The following is a 17,739-nucleotide window of genomic DNA, read 5'->3' as shown; positions in this document are numbered from 1 at the left end:
TTCCTCGTGTTTTGGGCAACAGAAGATCAGTTTGTTTTATTCACCAGATTTAAGAGCTTTTCCTTCAGCAGAGCATAGTAGAGGACACTGCCCTTTATTCTGCAGATTCAGAATATGTGACAAACACTAGAAGGAACACACCATAAAATCGCATCACAAACACTGATTTGTTCAGGTTCCAGGTGTCCCTGTACCATAGGTGGATGAGGAATGTTGCTTTATAAACAGCATGCGGGCACTAACTCCTGGTAGCATACAGTTGGAGGAGGGACATGTGAAGACATGCAGCAACTGAAGACGAGAGGAATATATCTCTGTTCTCATCCACACAGCCATGCAGTTCAATGAGTCGTTTTCAGTGAGAAAAAGCACATTGGAGTTATCGCTGTGGCCTCAGGATGTTTGCTTTAGAACCACGCCGGTTTCCGTCAGACAGGTCAGGTGACTCAAGACACAATAGAAGCTGGCGCTAAGGAGATATGTGCCACACAACCCACACACATGCCACAAACAAACTTGATTTGCTGAACTGATATATGAAATCATCCGACAACACAGGCAAGCAGTTTACTTTTTTTGTTGTTGCTTAGAATAAACGAGTCTGTGTGACAGTTTTTATGACCTTTCTCCCAGCAGGAGTTGGGTAAGGAGCTTCCACTAGCCTCTGAATGCAGTTTATGGCCCCTTTGCTGCCACACTGCCAAATGACCCTCCCGACCTTCATGACAGACACGTCTCAGTAAGATGGCTGTAGCGTCCCAAATATGCGATTCGAACATTCCAATCAAATATTTTCCGATAGACAAAAACTAAGTAACAAACGCTTTCGTATGGCTTCTGAATGTACTAATTAGAAGGCTTGCAAGTAACACTAACACAGCAGTAGCATTGCTACGGGTATAATGCTAGGTAACTTAGCCCAGCAGCTAACTAAAGCTGCTAGCTAGGTACCATTTCTGAAAAATAACTCACTCGGGTTAATGGCCATTCCTCTGGCAAGACGAGGCCTCCTGCTAACTCCCCATAGGTTTGCCGCTGACTTCCTGAGTGTAATAGATGGGAAGGGGCTTCACGCTATTGTGATGACGAAGGGAGTCGTTTTTGGCTTGTTTGTAGCTAGATGATGCATTGTCTGACTGGGATAGTGAATACAAATATGTTATTTTTCTTACAGAAGGCTACAAAGAGCCAATGTCACAGGGTGCGAGAAAAAGACAGGGTTGTGAAACAGGAATCAAACCTTGAACACACTTGTCGACTATTGTTTCCAAGCCATGTCTTTGATTGTCTGCCAGTAAAGGCATCACCTGCACCACCCGGAACTGAGCAGGCCTGTACGGTAACTGTTTCAAGAGTGCTGCTAAATCCAAAAAGGCGCTGCCCATACACACCCTATCACCGGTTTTTCTCAGGAATGTGCAAAGACAAATTCATCGGGCATTCAGAAGTCCTGTTTGTTGGATGGAAACCATGGCAACGACCCACTGGGATCGTTGTGGAACGGTTTAAACAGCACTGAGGTAATTCTGTTGAAACTGCTGGCTTTGGAGTTCCTCCTTGTTTCATAGAAAGAGGAAGAGATTACAAATCTGAATGAAGATTACAAATGAATTCACCCTGCAGTCTTACAGGCAGGGACGTGGGCTAGGACTGTTGTTCATCTGTACAACAGAGTGAGTTTTACACTTTTCTGCCATTCTCAGATCTGAATGTACGTGTACTGAGATAATAGCCAAGTGATGGCTCAATGTAGGCCTTAAGTCCAGCCACCACACCCAGGGAGATAATAACTGTCTTGAGTTTAAACGCAAGCACGCATACAATCACACACACTGTTATTAAGACACATTACTTTACATCTCCCTAATGGTAGAGGTAGGCCTCTTTAAAACCACATTCCACTAAGCTCTCCCTCAAGGACAGTAAAACATCCATTATTGTTTGTAGCAAAGGAACTTCTCCCCTCTGCTAATCCCTGCTCTGAGTTCTCTACTTCTAATGCTACACTGTCAGTAAGACTCTCATGCAGAGGTGCTCCGCTGTTAGACAGGAAGTGGTTAAGGGTTGGGTTAGGGTTTCCTGCCTAAAACTTTTAAGCTTGTTGTCATTCTTGCAGCAGGCCAAGTCTGTCAAAGGGAGAAAACATACATCTGCTGCTGCCTGCACATAATTTTGGGACTTTCCTCTGGGTTCAGATGAATTTGTCTGTTAAGAGTATGAAAGGATGCAGGCTTGTGCTGGTTCTCAGTCCTGGTGGAGACTGTGCTTGGGTTCAGCTGAGTCCTGGGTGACAGCTGGGCCCTGCTCCAGAGTGCATTCCACCCATATCTCAGGCCCAAGGTTATGTTCTGCAAGGGGGAGAGTAGGCATGTGGAGGAGGTCTTTCATTGGACGAATGAATACATACTGGAAATGCTAGTCTCTGCTCTTTGAAGAGTACACTGAACCGGATCCACAAGCAGACCAACCAACGACCGAGTATGGCACACAGTCTTGATGGCAGCTGTAGAATCGTGTGCATTGACCCACAATCGTGATTGTTCCGTTTTAACAGCGATCCTTTATGAGTCACATGACACGCTTTTCTCCACTGCCACCCAGGGGCCTCTATTTATATCCCATTATGTGAAAGTCTGAAGTTTTATCCTTGGCCCTTTGGGGGTCTTGCAGTGTGTCTATCACAGCTGTGTGAGAGAGTGAGCACAGAGAAAGAGATGATTTATATTAGTCCCACAGCTCTGGCCCCTTGGTGCGGTGTTTTGCCAGCTGTGTGGGACAGGGAGGCTGGGGATGTGCTGAATCCTCAGCTTCACGCTGTCACACGTATGGGACAGTACAGGGGGGGAGCAGGCCATGTGTGAGTTACTGCAGACGCCAGTCTCACGCCCCTGGGACCTGAATACTGTTCTCTATTCCAGAGAACTGAAATCACTTTCGCATTGTCTTCATTTTGCTTCCTGTGCCTCCTTCTTTGTCCGTTTCTCTCCCTCCCTCCTTCTCTCCCTCCCTCATTCTCTCTCCCTCCCTCCTTCTCTCTCTCTCCCTCCCTTTCTCCCTCCCTCCTTCCCTTCCTTTCTCTCCCTCTCTCCCTCCCTCCCTCCCTCTCTCTCTTTCTCAGTATCAGGTTTGTGAGTCAGAGGGCAGACCTTGTTTGCTCTGTATCTATGTTTGGCTTAGTCAGTAAGTACATAGAAATGACCTCTCCCATGCCATATCTCTACACAGAAACGTCTGTTTGAGTAGAATCCTATAGATTGTCATTTGTGTTACGCAACTCTTAACTCAGCACTCACACTCGTTTACAAACCAAAGTTCTCTTTTTTGTTTCACCAACAGGTTCAACAACTCTGTCATTTTTCTGAGCAATGCACTGATGACTTGCGGACGGATGTTAACCAGGACACAGATGACATGGGAAGTTTTGTTTGACATATCAGATCTCCACCACACTGACACATCATGACTGACTGCATCTCTGCCTGACTGGATCTCTATAATTACAGCAGTGTCAAGATTCACAGTGACACAGCATGACCACATGCCCATAACAACCGCTACCACAGAACTGCTGTAGAAATCCACACACACACACCACCAGAAAACAGGAAGAAAGAATCCTGGTCAGGGATAATGACTCAGGAAAAACGTTCTGCAGAGACACACACACACACACACACACACACTCGTCTAGCCTCCCCCTGGTGTTAGCAGCACCACACTACTTAATGATGACTAACACACTGTCACCACAGGTCCAGAGGGACAGCAGTCACTGCCATGTGACCTTCCACGCCTCTCATTGGACAGCGTGCCTTCCTGATCACTCAGCCCACGTCCTGATCACCCCCGTCGCCAAATGACAGATTTGACACTGCTTTGTCATCGTGTGTGCTGAAATTCACCGTAAATGTCAACTGTCTTGTGGCCATCCGTAAAGAGCTGGATGTGGACAGTCACTTGGGCCCGGCTGACACTGATGGCAGTGTGCGGAGGGGAGAGAGCAGAGCGGGCTTGTTTGTGGAGCCTGGGTTGTGTCTTCCTGTAGTGCTGGATGCTTGTCCCTTCATCTGCAGCCCAGCTGTCCCAACACCCCCCCCCCCTCCTTCCCCATGTGGCTGTGCAGAGGGTGGAGTCATCACTGAGGCTCTGTCGGCTAGCTGTGCTGTCGGCCTCTGCTCCATTGGCACTGTACCATCTCCTCCTTACAACAGAGTGCAGCAAACTATCTGCTTCTTAATTTAACAGCAGTAATAAGTCAAAAGAGATGTGCGTGATTTTTAATGTGAGCTCGATTTAGAACGCAACATCTGGTGTCGTTTCAGGAGTATTTCAGGGCCTCGTGAACGTTTTGTTGATCGTTGTTACTGTGTCTGGAGAGGCTAAGGAAATGGGGCTGTCAACAGGAGAGCTGAGAGGAGGTGGAAGAGGAGGTGGAAGAGGAGGTGGAAGAGGAGGTGGATGCTCTGTAAGGACTTTGGTGATTTCAGAGGAATCACACTTTGGCAGAGTCTATTTTTAATCACCCCATTTGGATTTCTATTCTTAAAGCCTCTCGTTCAAGTGGGCGAGGAAAATGAGTGTTCTTTTTTGGAGCAGTGTCTCCTGGCTCCTGGCAGCGTGATGACGATGACACAAAGGCTCCTCTGTGTTGCTGGACCCGGCTGCAACAGAGAACAGAACACAGGCCCTGCTGGAGTCAGGCTCTCTCCTCCTCCTCCTCCCCCCTCCTCCTCCCCCCTCCTTCTCCCCCTCCTCCTTCTGCTTCCCTCTCCTCCTTCCCCTCTAGTCCTTTTTTCTCTATTTCCTCCTTTCGTCCTTCCCTCTCCTCCTCTCTTCCTTCTCTTCCTCTCATTCCCTCTCCTCCTCCACCCTTGCTTGCACCAGTGCAGTTTGGGCGAGGCCACTTTCATGTTGCCATATTTGAGAGGTCCTCAGGGGAGGAGTGCATGTCAGGGAGGGAGCGTGTGCAGATGTGTGAGACTGTGCAGGGCGGTGCTGGCTGGGGTTATCAAGTTGAACACCTAAAGTGTGATGATGACAGATCAAAACATGGCCGGTGCAGAAACCACTCACAGCTCCCTCAAAATACATGGCACATTTTACATACCAGAAAAAGTACATACCAGAGAAAGAGGAAAAGACACACCTACAATCATTAACATAAACACCAACTCAAACTTAAGTTTACTTTTTTAAATGTTCTTTAGTGAAACTTTTAGTTTGTCCAGAACCTACTCTGTAAGAGTCACAACATACACAGAGGTCACTGTACAGAGGTCAGAGGTCACTGTACAGGTTGATGGGAAAGGATGTGCTTCTGCATGTTGAGGCTACTGGTAGCGCAATCTGTTGGCAGGGCCTGGTTCTGCCCTCGGGGATAAAGGCGTTTCAGTGTCAGCAGCGCATGTTTCCCCCAGTCAGGAAGACAGGAGGAGTCACGGCAGAACCCCTCTCACGTGGAGAGAGATTCTGAGGGTGCTGAGGCTTCACAGCTCCCTTCATCACTGCAGGCGTCCTCATTCAGAGAAAGCCCTTCTGTATTTCCCCCACAGTGCTAACCTAATCACCCAGCTGTGGAAGGGGAGACAAGAAGCTTACCTTTCCCAAATAGAGCAAACGAGCAGGTTCATACGGGGACCGAATATGATGAGGGAAGAGTGACAGTGTGAAATGCTGATCTGGTGTTTTGGATCTCCCCCGTGTCCTGTCGTCCCCCCCCTGTCCCCCCCTGTCCCCCACCACCCTGGGGGATGGGAACTCTATTCCAGCTCTGTCAAAGTAATTAGGCTAAACATATCCAGGCAGAGGAAGGAACAGAGTAGGGAGCTCTGCTGCTTTGATCTGCACAGTCCAGTTGCACTTGGATAGAGACTGCAGGAGCAACACACCACACAGAGTAACACAGAGAGTAATTATCTCAAATGATCTGTTGTGGTTATTTATAGCGTTTGCAACAAACTGCAATTAATCTCTGCGTGCAATTGCTACTTCCTCCTGCCTTTTCCTGTTGAGTGTGGGGACTTGGAGGCCATGGCTATTATCAGACAAGAATAACAGAAAGGTTTCGAGGGAGCGAGTGTTAGTGTGTGATTTATAGTAAGTCACCTAGAATCGGTCTCGTGGGTATATTAGTCATAACAGGGAGAAAAAGAGAAGAAAGAATGTGTGTGTTCGTGTGAGAGACTGGAAACACGAGGTAGAGAGACAACGGTGAAGATGAAGCAGTTGTAACAGAGATTTCAGAGACATTTAAGTGGTTAACTCAATTCAGACATGGAAGCGCCCCTATGAATCCAAGCAAAAAGGCTTAAACATGATCTCAGTGAGTCTAGGGTTTAATCATTTACAATTGGATTAGAACTGCTTATTCTGTAACTCCCCTTCCCTTGATATGAATCTTTTTACATAATATTAGATTAATCATTAAAATACCATTATTTGTCACTGTTACCATGTTTCTATAATAGATTTTAATCCTTTGATCAACAAACTGCCAGTGAGGTGAGTTTAACGTGGTAGTAAGCTGAGGAATGGACCATCACAGATGGTGTTCAGGTCCTAGTGCATTTTAAGCAGGCATTAACCTTACACGGTTTGGTCATCCATCCTTCGACTCCCTGCGAAGTGATGGCACTATTTGTGCCAATAAGCTTAACATTCAGATAATGGTGTTATGATCTGTAAAATCCCCATTCTTAACTATCTCCATGCTTGCACCAGTCACACTGATTGAATCATACTATGTTTACATGGCCCCCAAAGCTGACCTCAGTCTTCTGTGTCCGAGCATTTTCATTGAGTTGACCAATTAAAGAGAGCGTATGGGAGGCAGTGCCTACCCACTGCATGACAGCCTGCTGTGTAAACACAGCTCAGCATGACAGACTGAGAGGCCCCCCACATGCCTGTGGGAGTATGGGGTGTGCTTCATGGTTTATGCTTTAGAAAGGTCCATAATCTTCCCACTAATCTGGGGCTTGAGGTGGAATTCCCCCTGTGCATGGTGAGCCAGACTCTGTTGGATGAGCGTTCAGACTGTTGGATGAGCGTTCAGACTCTGTTGGATGAGCGTTCAGACTCTGTTGGATGAGCGTTCGTTCCTCCTGGTGATGCTTGCATATCCAACGGACCTCAGAACAGTTGGATCGCATAGGAATGAGGAAATGAGTTGGATACAGTGGGGTTCTAGTGTGAGCAAGGCTAACTGTCTTCCCTTGAAGACGATTAATCTCAATAACATTTTAGCTCAAAACGTAGTATGTTAAAATGCGATAATCAGTGATCAATTTTCCAAAAGCAAGTTCAGCCCAGGATTTTTTATTGTGAGCAACTATTGCCCCCTGGTGCCAAAACATTAAACGTACAGACTTCAGCAATCAGGCATATCGGTCACACTACACCACACAAAGGACGTGTTGCAAAAAACAACTTGCGGGTCTTGCTCCTACTACGACTTGTGTTGTGCCTCATCAGCTGTTCTGTGGTCGTTTCAGCTGACACCTGAGTGTTGTTGTGAGTTCAGGGCCCATCTGTCTGTGCCATACGGCCAGCAGCGGGCGTTAATCCTGAGCGCGGGTCACAGGAGACGAGCCCGAACCATCCCCGTCCCCAAGACCCCTCCTCCAGGCCAGGTAGCTGCTCCCATCCCTGTGGCTCAGTAATCCTCTTATCACGCACAATAGATTGAGCAGGGGACCTTGCTCAAGAGAGGCGATTTATTGTTCACTGCTCCATGCTGTTCACTGGTGTGTAAGCACTGGACTTTCCACACGCGTTCTGAGCTAAGTGCTCAGTGTGCCGCTCACAGAAGCGACTGTCAGCTTCCAGTCTATAAAACTTCCCTCCCGTGACTTAGGCAAAACAAGTTACACAAGCAGAAATCAATGAACATGTTACATGACGTACTTCTTGATCTTTTATTATGGAACTTGTTTGTTGTCGTGTATTTCGTACAGCATAATCCGAAATGTTGAAGCTCCGTATATAGAGGTATAAAAATAACCCACGGCGCAGACAGAACTGTAGAGTGACCTCACTACATCTCATTCTGGCCGAGGTGAGATCATATATGTTCAGAGAAAGTCTGCAGGTTTTTCCCGTATCTGATTCTACATATCGCTTACAGTAAATGAAATTCCTTCCATGAGCTGCAATGCACACACACACACACACGCACAGGCCCACACGCACAAACACACACACATCCACACACAGATCAGGCTGCTAGCCTTAAAAGCAAGATGCGGATATCTGGACTGTTGAACTCTGGGTCCTGCATTTCCGAAGGGACCTCTTCACACAGGAAGTCTCTGAGCAGCAGCTACACATCAAGGAAAACACAGAGGATAAGCAAGTCGTTAAAGAGAAAACCACTGCAGTCACTCCTACACTAACAAAACGGTTAGACATCTGATTTGTATAATCATCTGTCAAAGAAACGTATGACAAGGGTTAAAGTTGAATGGTTGAAAGCACATGCATGTTTGAATAGCGTTAGTAAGATGAACTGTTATGCAAAACCTCGAAAAAACGTTTCTCCACTTCGGGATTGATGCCAACGGTGCGTTGCTCATAGCAACAGATGATGCAGGTGTCCGGACCAGCCAGGAGCTTCAAAGTTTCCACCAGAGGCTTCACAGACTGTGGGACAACAGATCATGTCATCCACCAGGTTCACATGGGTCTTACAGCACCAGGACGTTCACAAAGGAACCAAGTATGCAGCAGCAGTAATAGTGTGTTGTGAGGAGTTGTACAGCACCTGTTCATAATAGATGCAGTCTGCCATTAGGATGAAATGAGGATGTGGCAGGAATTCTGACACATTGTCACCCCTTTATAAAACAGGAAATATGGTTTATTACAGGGATTTTTCGTGATTTGTAGACAATCCATAGTTATTGTTCTATCCTACTTTATGGCACATTGTGATAGCTGCAAAGTACTACTGAGTTATTCAAAAAGCTTGCTTGCATTAACTGTAGCTATGTGCATGCAAATAATGAATGGACTATAAGCAGCTAAAAGTACAAACCATTTTAGTACCTTGGCTGTGATGGATCCACTGTTGACGAGTGCCTGGTTGTCGCGGATGTTCACTTCGAGTAAGGACTGCAAATCTTCCAAGTCTGTAACGGTGACTTCAGCTCTAAAAAGAATGTAGTTCATGTCGAATCAGTGGTTGTAAATGTTGCGATTGTGTTACATACCGATACCGGTACATCTGTTCTTGGCTGCTTACAGTACCCAGTTAGCAAGGATGCAGGTTGAGCTAGCTACTTCGATAGCTAGCTTGTGTTAGTATATATGAATTATACTACGCCCGTAAGTTTTCGCTAGTTTTTGCTCATTAGCTATAGTTTAGTATAATAACTTACCCCAACGTTGCTGCCATTAGACCGACAACTCCTGTACCTGATCCTAACTCCAAAACGCTTTTGTGAGACCATCTGTTTACACCTGTTTTAGGATCATAAAACTGTTTTGTTTCTAAATATTTTGAAAGCACGATTGCAGCATCCCACACCACACATCCCACATCTCCTTTAAAGCACTGCTTCATCTTCAAGATAGATCCGTCATTTTTCTCAATTTCTCTGACAAAATAGTTATCGTCTTCCACCGTGTGCTGCGCCATCTTGAATTTAGCAGGTTTACCTACAGTGTCAGTGTGTCTCCAGTAAGCCCCTACCGGTGAAGTTGTAAAATTTTCCAGACTGAACATTTTAAACCTTACTCTATGGCTCTGCCCAGAGCCATTGGAAGATAAATAATCTAAAATATGTTTCAATGGCTCTCTTCGCCGGCACATCTGTCGCTTGAATTGGGTGTTGCGATAACCGCGTGCAGTTCTCAAAGAGAATGTGGCGGGAAATAACCTATCTAGCCAGCTGTAGCTACAAGTGAAATCAGTTATTTGGTGTATCCATGATTACATGTAATTTAAATTAGTAGGCTATATATCCTGTCATACAATTAAGAGTTGAACCAAAGAGGAACAAGCCTACTTCTAAAAATGCTAAGAAGCAGCACAGATGAGGTGACACCTGGCTACAGTTCAGACTCCGGGGGAAGCTTTGTGTCACCTTTCGGACAAGCTTTGACTCACGGCCATGGCTGTGAAACAACATCTTCACTCTCTCCTGATGCTGCCAGTTCCAGCTCAAATCCCCCACATCCTGCTGCAGCAGCACAGCCAGGGACTGCTGCGGGAGAAGCAGGCCCAACATCAGTCCTCTCCAGTAAGGTCATGTCGTGACTGGCAAACCCTGTCTAGTTTCCTTGATGCTGTGGCCGTTAATTCTCTAAGCAAGCAAGTGGTTTGGTTGCTAGCTAATTCCTGTCTGTGTCATTTGGTAATAATCATATTTTTGTCTATTAGCAGATGGCCTTATGATGAGTAATTGGTCCAAAAAAAATATAACCCTCCTCAGCTCATTAGCTACCTCCATGACTCTCAGGTCAAGTGAATCGGAGCTTCAGGCAGGGGCGGACGGATAAATCCGTCCCTTCGTCCGGTTTCAGCAGCTCGTCTTTCCGCTCCGGAGCGGCCACCCCCAGACTGAGGACGGCAAGCGGACACCCTGCCAGGACGCCGCAGACGGAACACTCTGGAAGTAAAGAAACACACCAATGGATATAGTCAGAGTCAGACCTATTGTCATGTGCATTATTGATACACATGTACCAATGACATTCTTGTGACATAGCAAGCTCAGAAAGCTACATAAATTGAAAAACAATAGGCTAACATATTACAAAACACAAGTGGCAAAAATGACAACAAAAAAGGCTAATAGAAAAAAGTAGTAAAAAGAAAAATTATTGTCGAAATTACAAGAATGCCAAAAACATCATAGTCTACATATAAACTGAAGAGTGCCAGGGAGTATGTTCATTACGTTTGTATATAGGCCCTGCACTGAATCTGACTTCATCTCCTTCTCTGCAGTGGCCACCTGCTCCTCTGCCACCTCGGCCGCGGGCGCCTCTGTGATTGTGGCCGTGGTAGAGGGGCGGGGCCTGGCCAGGGGAGAGATAGGCATGGCCAGTATCAACCTCAAATGCCCAGAGCTGATCCTCTCTCAGTTTGCAGACACAGGAACCTACGCCAAGGTAGAAAGTGATCAATTCATTGGCTCGACTAGACGACAGTACACCTGTTTCCACTTCTAATCCTTGATGTTCCGCTGTACATTCTGTTCGTAAGAAGGATACAAGTGGCGGACAAATGAATCAAATTTAAGCAGGTGTAGTTGCGTTGCTCGTTAGTGTAGCTACCTCCTGGTCTTGGGGTTCAAACTCTGGTCCTCTGACTTGCCGTATGTCACGCAATCACCACCTTTATAAACATTGATTTAAGCAGCTACTTAAAGCTAGCTCTTCTATGATGTGGGTGGGTGGTATTTATACTGAGACAGTTGAACCAATTCAACTCGGTTACATAACAACAGTCCTATCCAGAGGATCTCAGAACTGTCTTGTTGCTCATGGCACAGCTAGGCACCTGGCCAACCAAACCACTCTGACCCCTTCCCAGGTCATCACCAAGCTCCATATCTTGGTTCCCCTGGAACTCCTCATGCCAGATACAGCTAGCGAGAAGGGAAAAGGAACCAAGCTTTACAGCCTTATCACGGAGAACTTCCAGGTACCGATGGGTTCACACGCAGCGTTCGTTCTAACGTTCCACACGTTCTAACGTTCCACACGTTCTAACGTTCCACACGTTCTAACGTTCCACACGTCAAACTGCGCCCCCCCTCGTTTGCGTTTCAGGCGGTAGCTTTCACGGCGATCCAGAGGAAGTATTTCAATGAGAGGAAAGGGTTGGAGTACATTCAGCAGCTGTGTGCCCCTGAGTTCAGCACGGTGCTTATGGAGGTGCAAGCTAAGTAGGTACTCTCAGAGCCTGCAAAACACACAGTAGATACAAGGGCGGAGGTTGGTTTTCTAATGTGGGTGGGACCGTTTTTTTTTCATGATAGGATGAGGCTGTTAAATATATATATATAATTTTCAAAATAAAAAGTGTGTGGGGGGGGTTAGATTTTCTGATTTAAAACAATGGATAGGACATGACCCACCCATGTATAATGCAACCCTCGCCTCTGAATAAACACACAGTTTTAATACGGTTAACTTATTTTATAGTTGTTATTATTATTATGTTATTATTTGTGTCTAGGTACTACTGTCTGGCTGCTGCAGCCGCTCTGCTGAAATACTTTGAGTTCATTCAGAACTCCATATATGCTCCAAAGTCCCTCAAAGTGATCTTCACTGGCAGTGAGCAAACTGCCATGATCGACTCTGTATCTGCCTCAAACCTGGAGCTTGTAGTCAATAACAGGGACCACAGGTACAAAGGCTAGACTCTGAGGAACACTGAGTTCAATTGTTTTATAGTATGTTATTTATTCTGACCCATACAGAGGTGTTTTAGGTGCAACCCTAACCCATGTGTGTGTGTGTGTGCATGCATGTGTGTGTGTGCATGCCTGCGTGTGTGTGTGCGTATGTGTGTGTGTGTAGGAGTGAGCACACCCTGTTAGGCGTGCTGAACTACACTAAAACTCCCGGTGGAGGTCGACGGCTGCGCTCCAACATCCTGGAGCCTCTTGTGGATGTGGACACCTTAAACATCCGTCTGGACACCGTCCAGGAGCTGCTGCAGAACGAGGACCTCTTCTTCGGCCTGAAGAACGGTCAGCTCCAAGCCTTACAGGGGGGCTCTTGACGCATTGCTGCTGTCTGACATGCTGACTTGACCTCACAAGGCTAGTGGCTGTTTGGCACGTTAAGTTAACTGTACTGTGTGTCCTTCCCAAGCCATTGGTCATTTTCTGGATATAGACCAACTGCTCTCTGCTCTAGTCCAGATCCCCAAGCAGGAAACGGTAAATATTTACTTTAGATTACTGCGCGCATACTCTAAATTCACTCTGATTTAAAAACAGTTCCGTTCCATCTGTTATCGTTTTCTGATTATGTGAAGTCTGAGTCAGAACATTGAAATAATCAACACATTTGCTCTCGATGCGAAGGTTCAAGTGGCAGAGTCCAAGATTACACATGTGATTCAGCTGAAGCATACACTGGAGCTGATCCCTCCTCTCAGAGTGAGTACCAGATGGGTTCCCATTTCCAAACTAAATCTCGAAACACTTCTTGTTTTTTAAGGGGAGCTTTGGTTTAACGTCAACCATACAACCTCTCTGTATCACCTGAACAGATGGTGTTGAAGAACTGTGACACGGCTCTGCTCAAGGCATACAGCAGCTCATTGGAAGACAACAGGTCAGACGTCTGTGTCTTACAAACAGCGTTAAAGAAAAGGGATTGGATATCCTTCTGTATGAATATCCCCTGGATATCCTTCTGTATGAATATCCCCTGGATATCCTTCTGTATGAATATCCCCTGGATATCCTTCTGTATGAATATCCCCTGGATATCCTTCTGTATGAATATCCCCTGGATATCCTACTGTATGAATAGTATACAGTGTATAGTGTATACTGTATGGGTGTACAGGTACACCGTACTACAGAGTCCCATGCCTTCATTTGCTATATCTGGACCTCAGATTTGACATGATACTGGAGCAGGTCAAAACGGTCATCAACGACGACACGAGCTACACGAAGGGCAGCCTGACCATGCGGACTCAGAAGTGTTACGCCGTTCGCCCCGACATCAACGAGTTCCTGGACATCGCACGGCGAGCGTACACCGAGATTGTGGATGACATCGCAGGTGACGGCACAAAAAGGATGGACGTTAGTCTGTTTCCAGGGTAGAGAAATCGTAAAGTGTTTAAAGAGATTGGAACCACAGTGGATGTCTGAGTATCCTTCCGATGCCCAGGGCTGGTGGACCAGGTGGGGGAGAAGCACGGCTTGCCAACGCGCACCAGTTTCAGCTCCTCCAGAGGGTTCTTCATGCAGATGAAGATGGAGGGAGTGGCCTTGCCTGATGGAAAGCTCCCAGCAGAATTCATCAAGGTGACGGTTACTACAACAGGACAGTTGGATCTGTATTTACCCAAAGTGCCTTATCTTGACACACTGTGATGTTGCCGTGACGTTGCCGTGACGTTGCCGTGACGTTGCCGTGACGGTTATCTCAGGTCACAAAGCAGAAGAACAACTACAGCTTCACCACGGCAGACCTGATGAAGATGAATGACCGCTGTGATGAGGCCCTCAGAGAGATCTTCCACATGTCCTATGTGTGAGTGACGACTGACAGACTACACCAATGTGTCTGTCTAATGTTGCTTTCTACCTTTTTCTTTTTTACATAACAAACAAAACTTAACATAAATTCATGTGAACATTTTAAAGAGGGGAATTAAAAACACATTCCCCCCAAAAAATTGGGCTGAATTTGTTTTGCCTCAAATTTTCTTGGCTCAGATTTTCTCAACTTGAATTTTTGGATGGGAATTGGGAATGGTGATGTTGGGCGACCGCAAAGTAGAAAAGGTTGGGAATGGCTGTTCTAGTACACAAACAGAAGTGACGTCGTATGGACTCCCATTCTCTCCCAGTAGATGGGGCTATTTGTTTGTGTGGCTGCTCCAAAGTGGTGGTCTCTCTGATCGTCCTCACCTGTCTGCCTCCAGGGTGGTTTGCCAGCTGCTGGGTACTGTCCATGAGCACATCCACTGCCTCTACAAGCTCTCTGATGCTGTGTCCATGCTAGACATGCTGCTGTCTCTAGCCAACGCCTGCACCATCTCAGACTACGGTGAGTCCAGTCCCCACAATCATACCATTCACACAGTATCAAGTTCTCGCTTTCATCGTATACCTCCTGAAAGCCCCCCCCCCCCAAACTCCACAGCACTGGGACTTCTGTCCTGCTTGGTCTGAAGCTGCCCAGCCTCTCTCTTGAACCTCACATGGCATCAAGCAGCGACAGGGGCTCCAGTGTGTCAGCAGCAACACCCCGTGCTGTCGGACTGACAAAGAAGCCGTTGTCTTCTATAAGCAAAGTTTTTTTTCTTTCAATGATGGACTCCGTTGTCCAGGCCCCTCCTCCTCCCCCTCCCGCCCCCCTCCCGCCCCCCTCCCGCCCCACCCCTTCAGGCACATGGGGGTGGTGAACAGCGCTCCTCAGCTGTCTGAAAGGATCTCTCCATGGACACGTGCTGGTCGTCTGCCCTCCCCAGTGCAGTCAGCACCCCCTCTCACATTACCCCGGTTACGTAACCATCACTGTATTCAACCAGACATCTCTGTGCCCAATTGGGCCCAAGAACCATTTTGGCACTGGACACTATATAGGTTAATGTACACCATTAAGGTTATACATCATCATAATAAATAGCTGTGGAAAAATTCCATAGCATTTTTTATTCAAACCTACAGAGAACAACACTTAACATTCAGCAGTGTGTTTTTAAGTGTGTTTCATCTGCCTGGTTTGTGCCTCTGTGACTCACCCTCTGCTTACAGTGCGTCCCGAATTCACAGACACCCTGGCTATCAAGCAGGGTCGTCACCCCATCCTGGAGCGCATCGCGGGCCAGCAGCCCGTTTCCAACAACAGCTACATCTCCGAGGGCAGCAACTTTGTCATCATCACAGGGCCCAACATGAGCGGCAAGTCCACCTACCTCAAACAGGTGGCACTCTGCCAGATCATGGCTCAGATAGGTGGGTGGAGATGTCAAACTAGCCTATGTAGATTAAACTATTTCCTCAGGTATGTATACAGGCCACCAGTACTAGTAACTTGCTAGCTTTTCGTTGGCATAGCTGGTTGTGGTCGTGCTTAAGGAGTCAGAGGTGGCAGGTTTAATCCCAGGTAGGGCGAACATTGGCCGGGTGTGCCTACATCCAGCCCAACATGATGAAAGCCCTCAGATGGGATCATCCTGTACCCACTGGAAGTGGGGCTGTCCTCGGCTGTTTAATGGCTGTGGAACCTCCCCCAGGGTCCTATGTCCCTGCTGAGTATGCGTCTTTACGGATCGCTGATCAGATCTTCACCAGAATCGGGGTGGATGACGATTTTGAAACCAGCTCCTCCACCTTTATGGTGGAAATGAAAGAGGTAAAAATAAAAAATAAACACTGGCCAGAGTAAAAACTTTTTTTATATTGTATTTTTGATAAGTATTTTTGTTTTTATACTCCACAACCATGTCAAATAAAATGCTTCATCTTGTGCCTTTGTGCTCCTAAGGTCTCATATATAATCCACAACGTGAGTGACAGATCCCTCATCATCATCGACGAGCTGGGACGTGGCACCAGTGCTGAGGAGGGCGTGGGCCTCTGTCACGCTGTCTGTGAGTTCCTCCTCCGCCTCAAGGTACTGTGTGCTGACCTCACCCTGCTCCATGCTCCTTCCTGAAGGAAACACTTCTAATATGACACTAACAAATGACTCAGTCGATTCGATTTTACTTTCAGGCCTTTCTGCTCAGCCTGGAACTGAGTTCTGTACTGATAAGTCTAAAATGCCTCGTGCAGTGGAGCTGAAATCCAATCAGGAAGTCATGTTGTGACTGGTCTGTTTGCCTTTCTCTTGGCTGTTCTGTACACGAATGTCTGCTCTCCGACTGAACAAAATGTGTCCGTAAACGCGTCGGTCGCGCGACCAAATCCAACGGCGCTGTTGATTCACCAACAAAACCGTTTGTGAGCAGTCCGTCGGGATCGAAGAGTACCCAACATCACAGCGTTAGGTGTGTGTTCTTTGTTCTCCTGTTTGCCTCAGGCCTTCACTCTGTTTGCCACACACTGTCTGGAGCTCTGCCAGTTGGAGACGTTGTATCCTAACGTTGAAAACCAACACATGGAGGTCCAGCACACACGCTCTGCTGAGGCCGGAACAGAGAGCCTGGTCTACACCTATCTACTGAGTCAAGGCTGCTCCGAGGAGAGGAACTATGGTAGGGTAACTAGGGGAATGACGATTAACACTGACTGACTGACTCTCAAAGGTAGAATATTTACCTCAGTGTTCATGTTAGGTCTGAGGGCTGCAGAGATGACGGCTCTGCCTGATTCTGTCATTCAAGAAGCGAAGACGATCGCTTCCAAAGTCAGCAAGCAGCTATCGGTACGGCCTTCCCTTCTAATCCTGCTTTTCTTTCAAACAAAAATAAACAAAATGTCAGCTTGTGTTCTTCCTTCACATTTCCTCCCCCAACACCCCGCTGTGCATCCGCCCTCCCCGGTTCCAGACCAAGCAGCACACCAATCCGGAAACTCTTTGCCAAAGAGCAGTATACCACCTGGCCACCCGCCTCCTGCAGACAGCCAGGAACTCCAGACTGGACCCTGACAGCCTGCGCATCTATCTGAGAGGCCTGAAGAGACGCTACGAAACAGAGCTGCAGGTCATGGGAGAGGCTGTGTCCATGGAGACGGAGGAGGAATGAGTCATTGGCAAGAGAGTGGATGCCAGAGGGCTGGGAAGGGGGCCATGGAGGGACATGAGAATAAACTGTAGGATTTTTTTCTATTTACTTGAGGTTATGTTGCCCTTTTAAGGTGTTTGCCAGTAAAATACAATTTTAAACTCTGTTGTATTGTATTTTGTTACAGCTATACGTTTCTCTTCGTCAATGTTTGTTTTCGATGTTTTTTGTTTTTTTTTTTAACGAAAATGATGTTCTACAATAATAATAATTTGATGGGTGTGGCCGTGTGGACCCGGAACACCCACTCTTCCTCGCCCACATCCAGCGTGAGCCCCCTCCCTCCGTTCAGTCCCCTT

General features: G+C 46.9%; 2 protein-coding genes across 4 annotated transcripts; one reads left to right on the top strand and one right to left on the bottom strand.

The window, feature by feature from the left end:
- Positions 1-7,301: 7,301 nt before the first annotated feature.
- vcpkmt (valosin containing protein lysine (K) methyltransferase) lies at positions 7,302-9,918 on the bottom strand. 3 transcript variants are annotated; one of them, XR_006958383.1, is made up of 5 exons: positions 9,378-9,650; positions 9,046-9,148; positions 8,762-8,834; positions 8,521-8,640; positions 7,302-8,320 (listed from the first exon to the last, which is right to left on the bottom strand). XR_006958383.1 is itself a non-coding variant. In XM_047049800.1 (5 exons), exons 1-5 carry the CDS (start codon positions 9,809-9,811, stop codon positions 8,216-8,218), a joined length of 846 nt encoding a protein of 281 aa, XP_046905756.1. In that variant the 5' UTR covers positions 9,812-9,918; the 3' UTR covers positions 7,302-8,215. The 3 variants fall into 3 exon arrangements, 2 of the variants coding, with proteins under 2 accessions (XP_046905756.1, XP_046905763.1); XM_047049800.1 differs by having other exon boundaries at positions 9,035-9,148; positions 9,378-9,918; XM_047049807.1 differs by lacking the exon at positions 9,378-9,650 and having other exon boundaries at positions 9,046-9,137.
- Positions 9,919-10,012: 94 nt separating this feature from the next.
- msh4 (mutS homolog 4) lies at positions 10,013-17,694 on the top strand. Its single transcript, XM_047047966.1, has 20 exons — positions 10,013-10,241; positions 10,461-10,616; positions 10,952-11,115; positions 11,540-11,650; positions 11,779-11,894; positions 12,188-12,361; positions 12,535-12,707; positions 12,832-12,899; positions 13,047-13,121; positions 13,235-13,299; positions 13,589-13,758; positions 13,870-14,006; positions 14,132-14,235; positions 14,630-14,754; positions 15,465-15,665; positions 15,947-16,065; positions 16,198-16,326; positions 16,735-16,909; positions 16,991-17,079; positions 17,204-17,694. Exons 1-20 carry the CDS (start codon positions 10,016-10,018, stop codon positions 17,399-17,401), a joined length of 2,775 nt encoding a protein of 924 aa, XP_046903922.1. The 5' UTR covers positions 10,013-10,015; the 3' UTR covers positions 17,402-17,694.
- Positions 17,695-17,739: the final 45 nt, after the last annotated feature.

The sequence above is a fragment of the Hypomesus transpacificus genome, chromosome 3 (assembly GCF_021917145.1).
Source record: "Hypomesus transpacificus isolate Combined female chromosome 3, fHypTra1, whole genome shotgun sequence".
Lineage (NCBI taxonomy): Eukaryota > Metazoa > Chordata > Actinopteri > Osmeriformes > Osmeridae > Hypomesus > Hypomesus transpacificus.
Note: the sequence above shows the minus strand (reverse complement) of the source record. Positions and strands in the feature narration are given on the sequence as shown.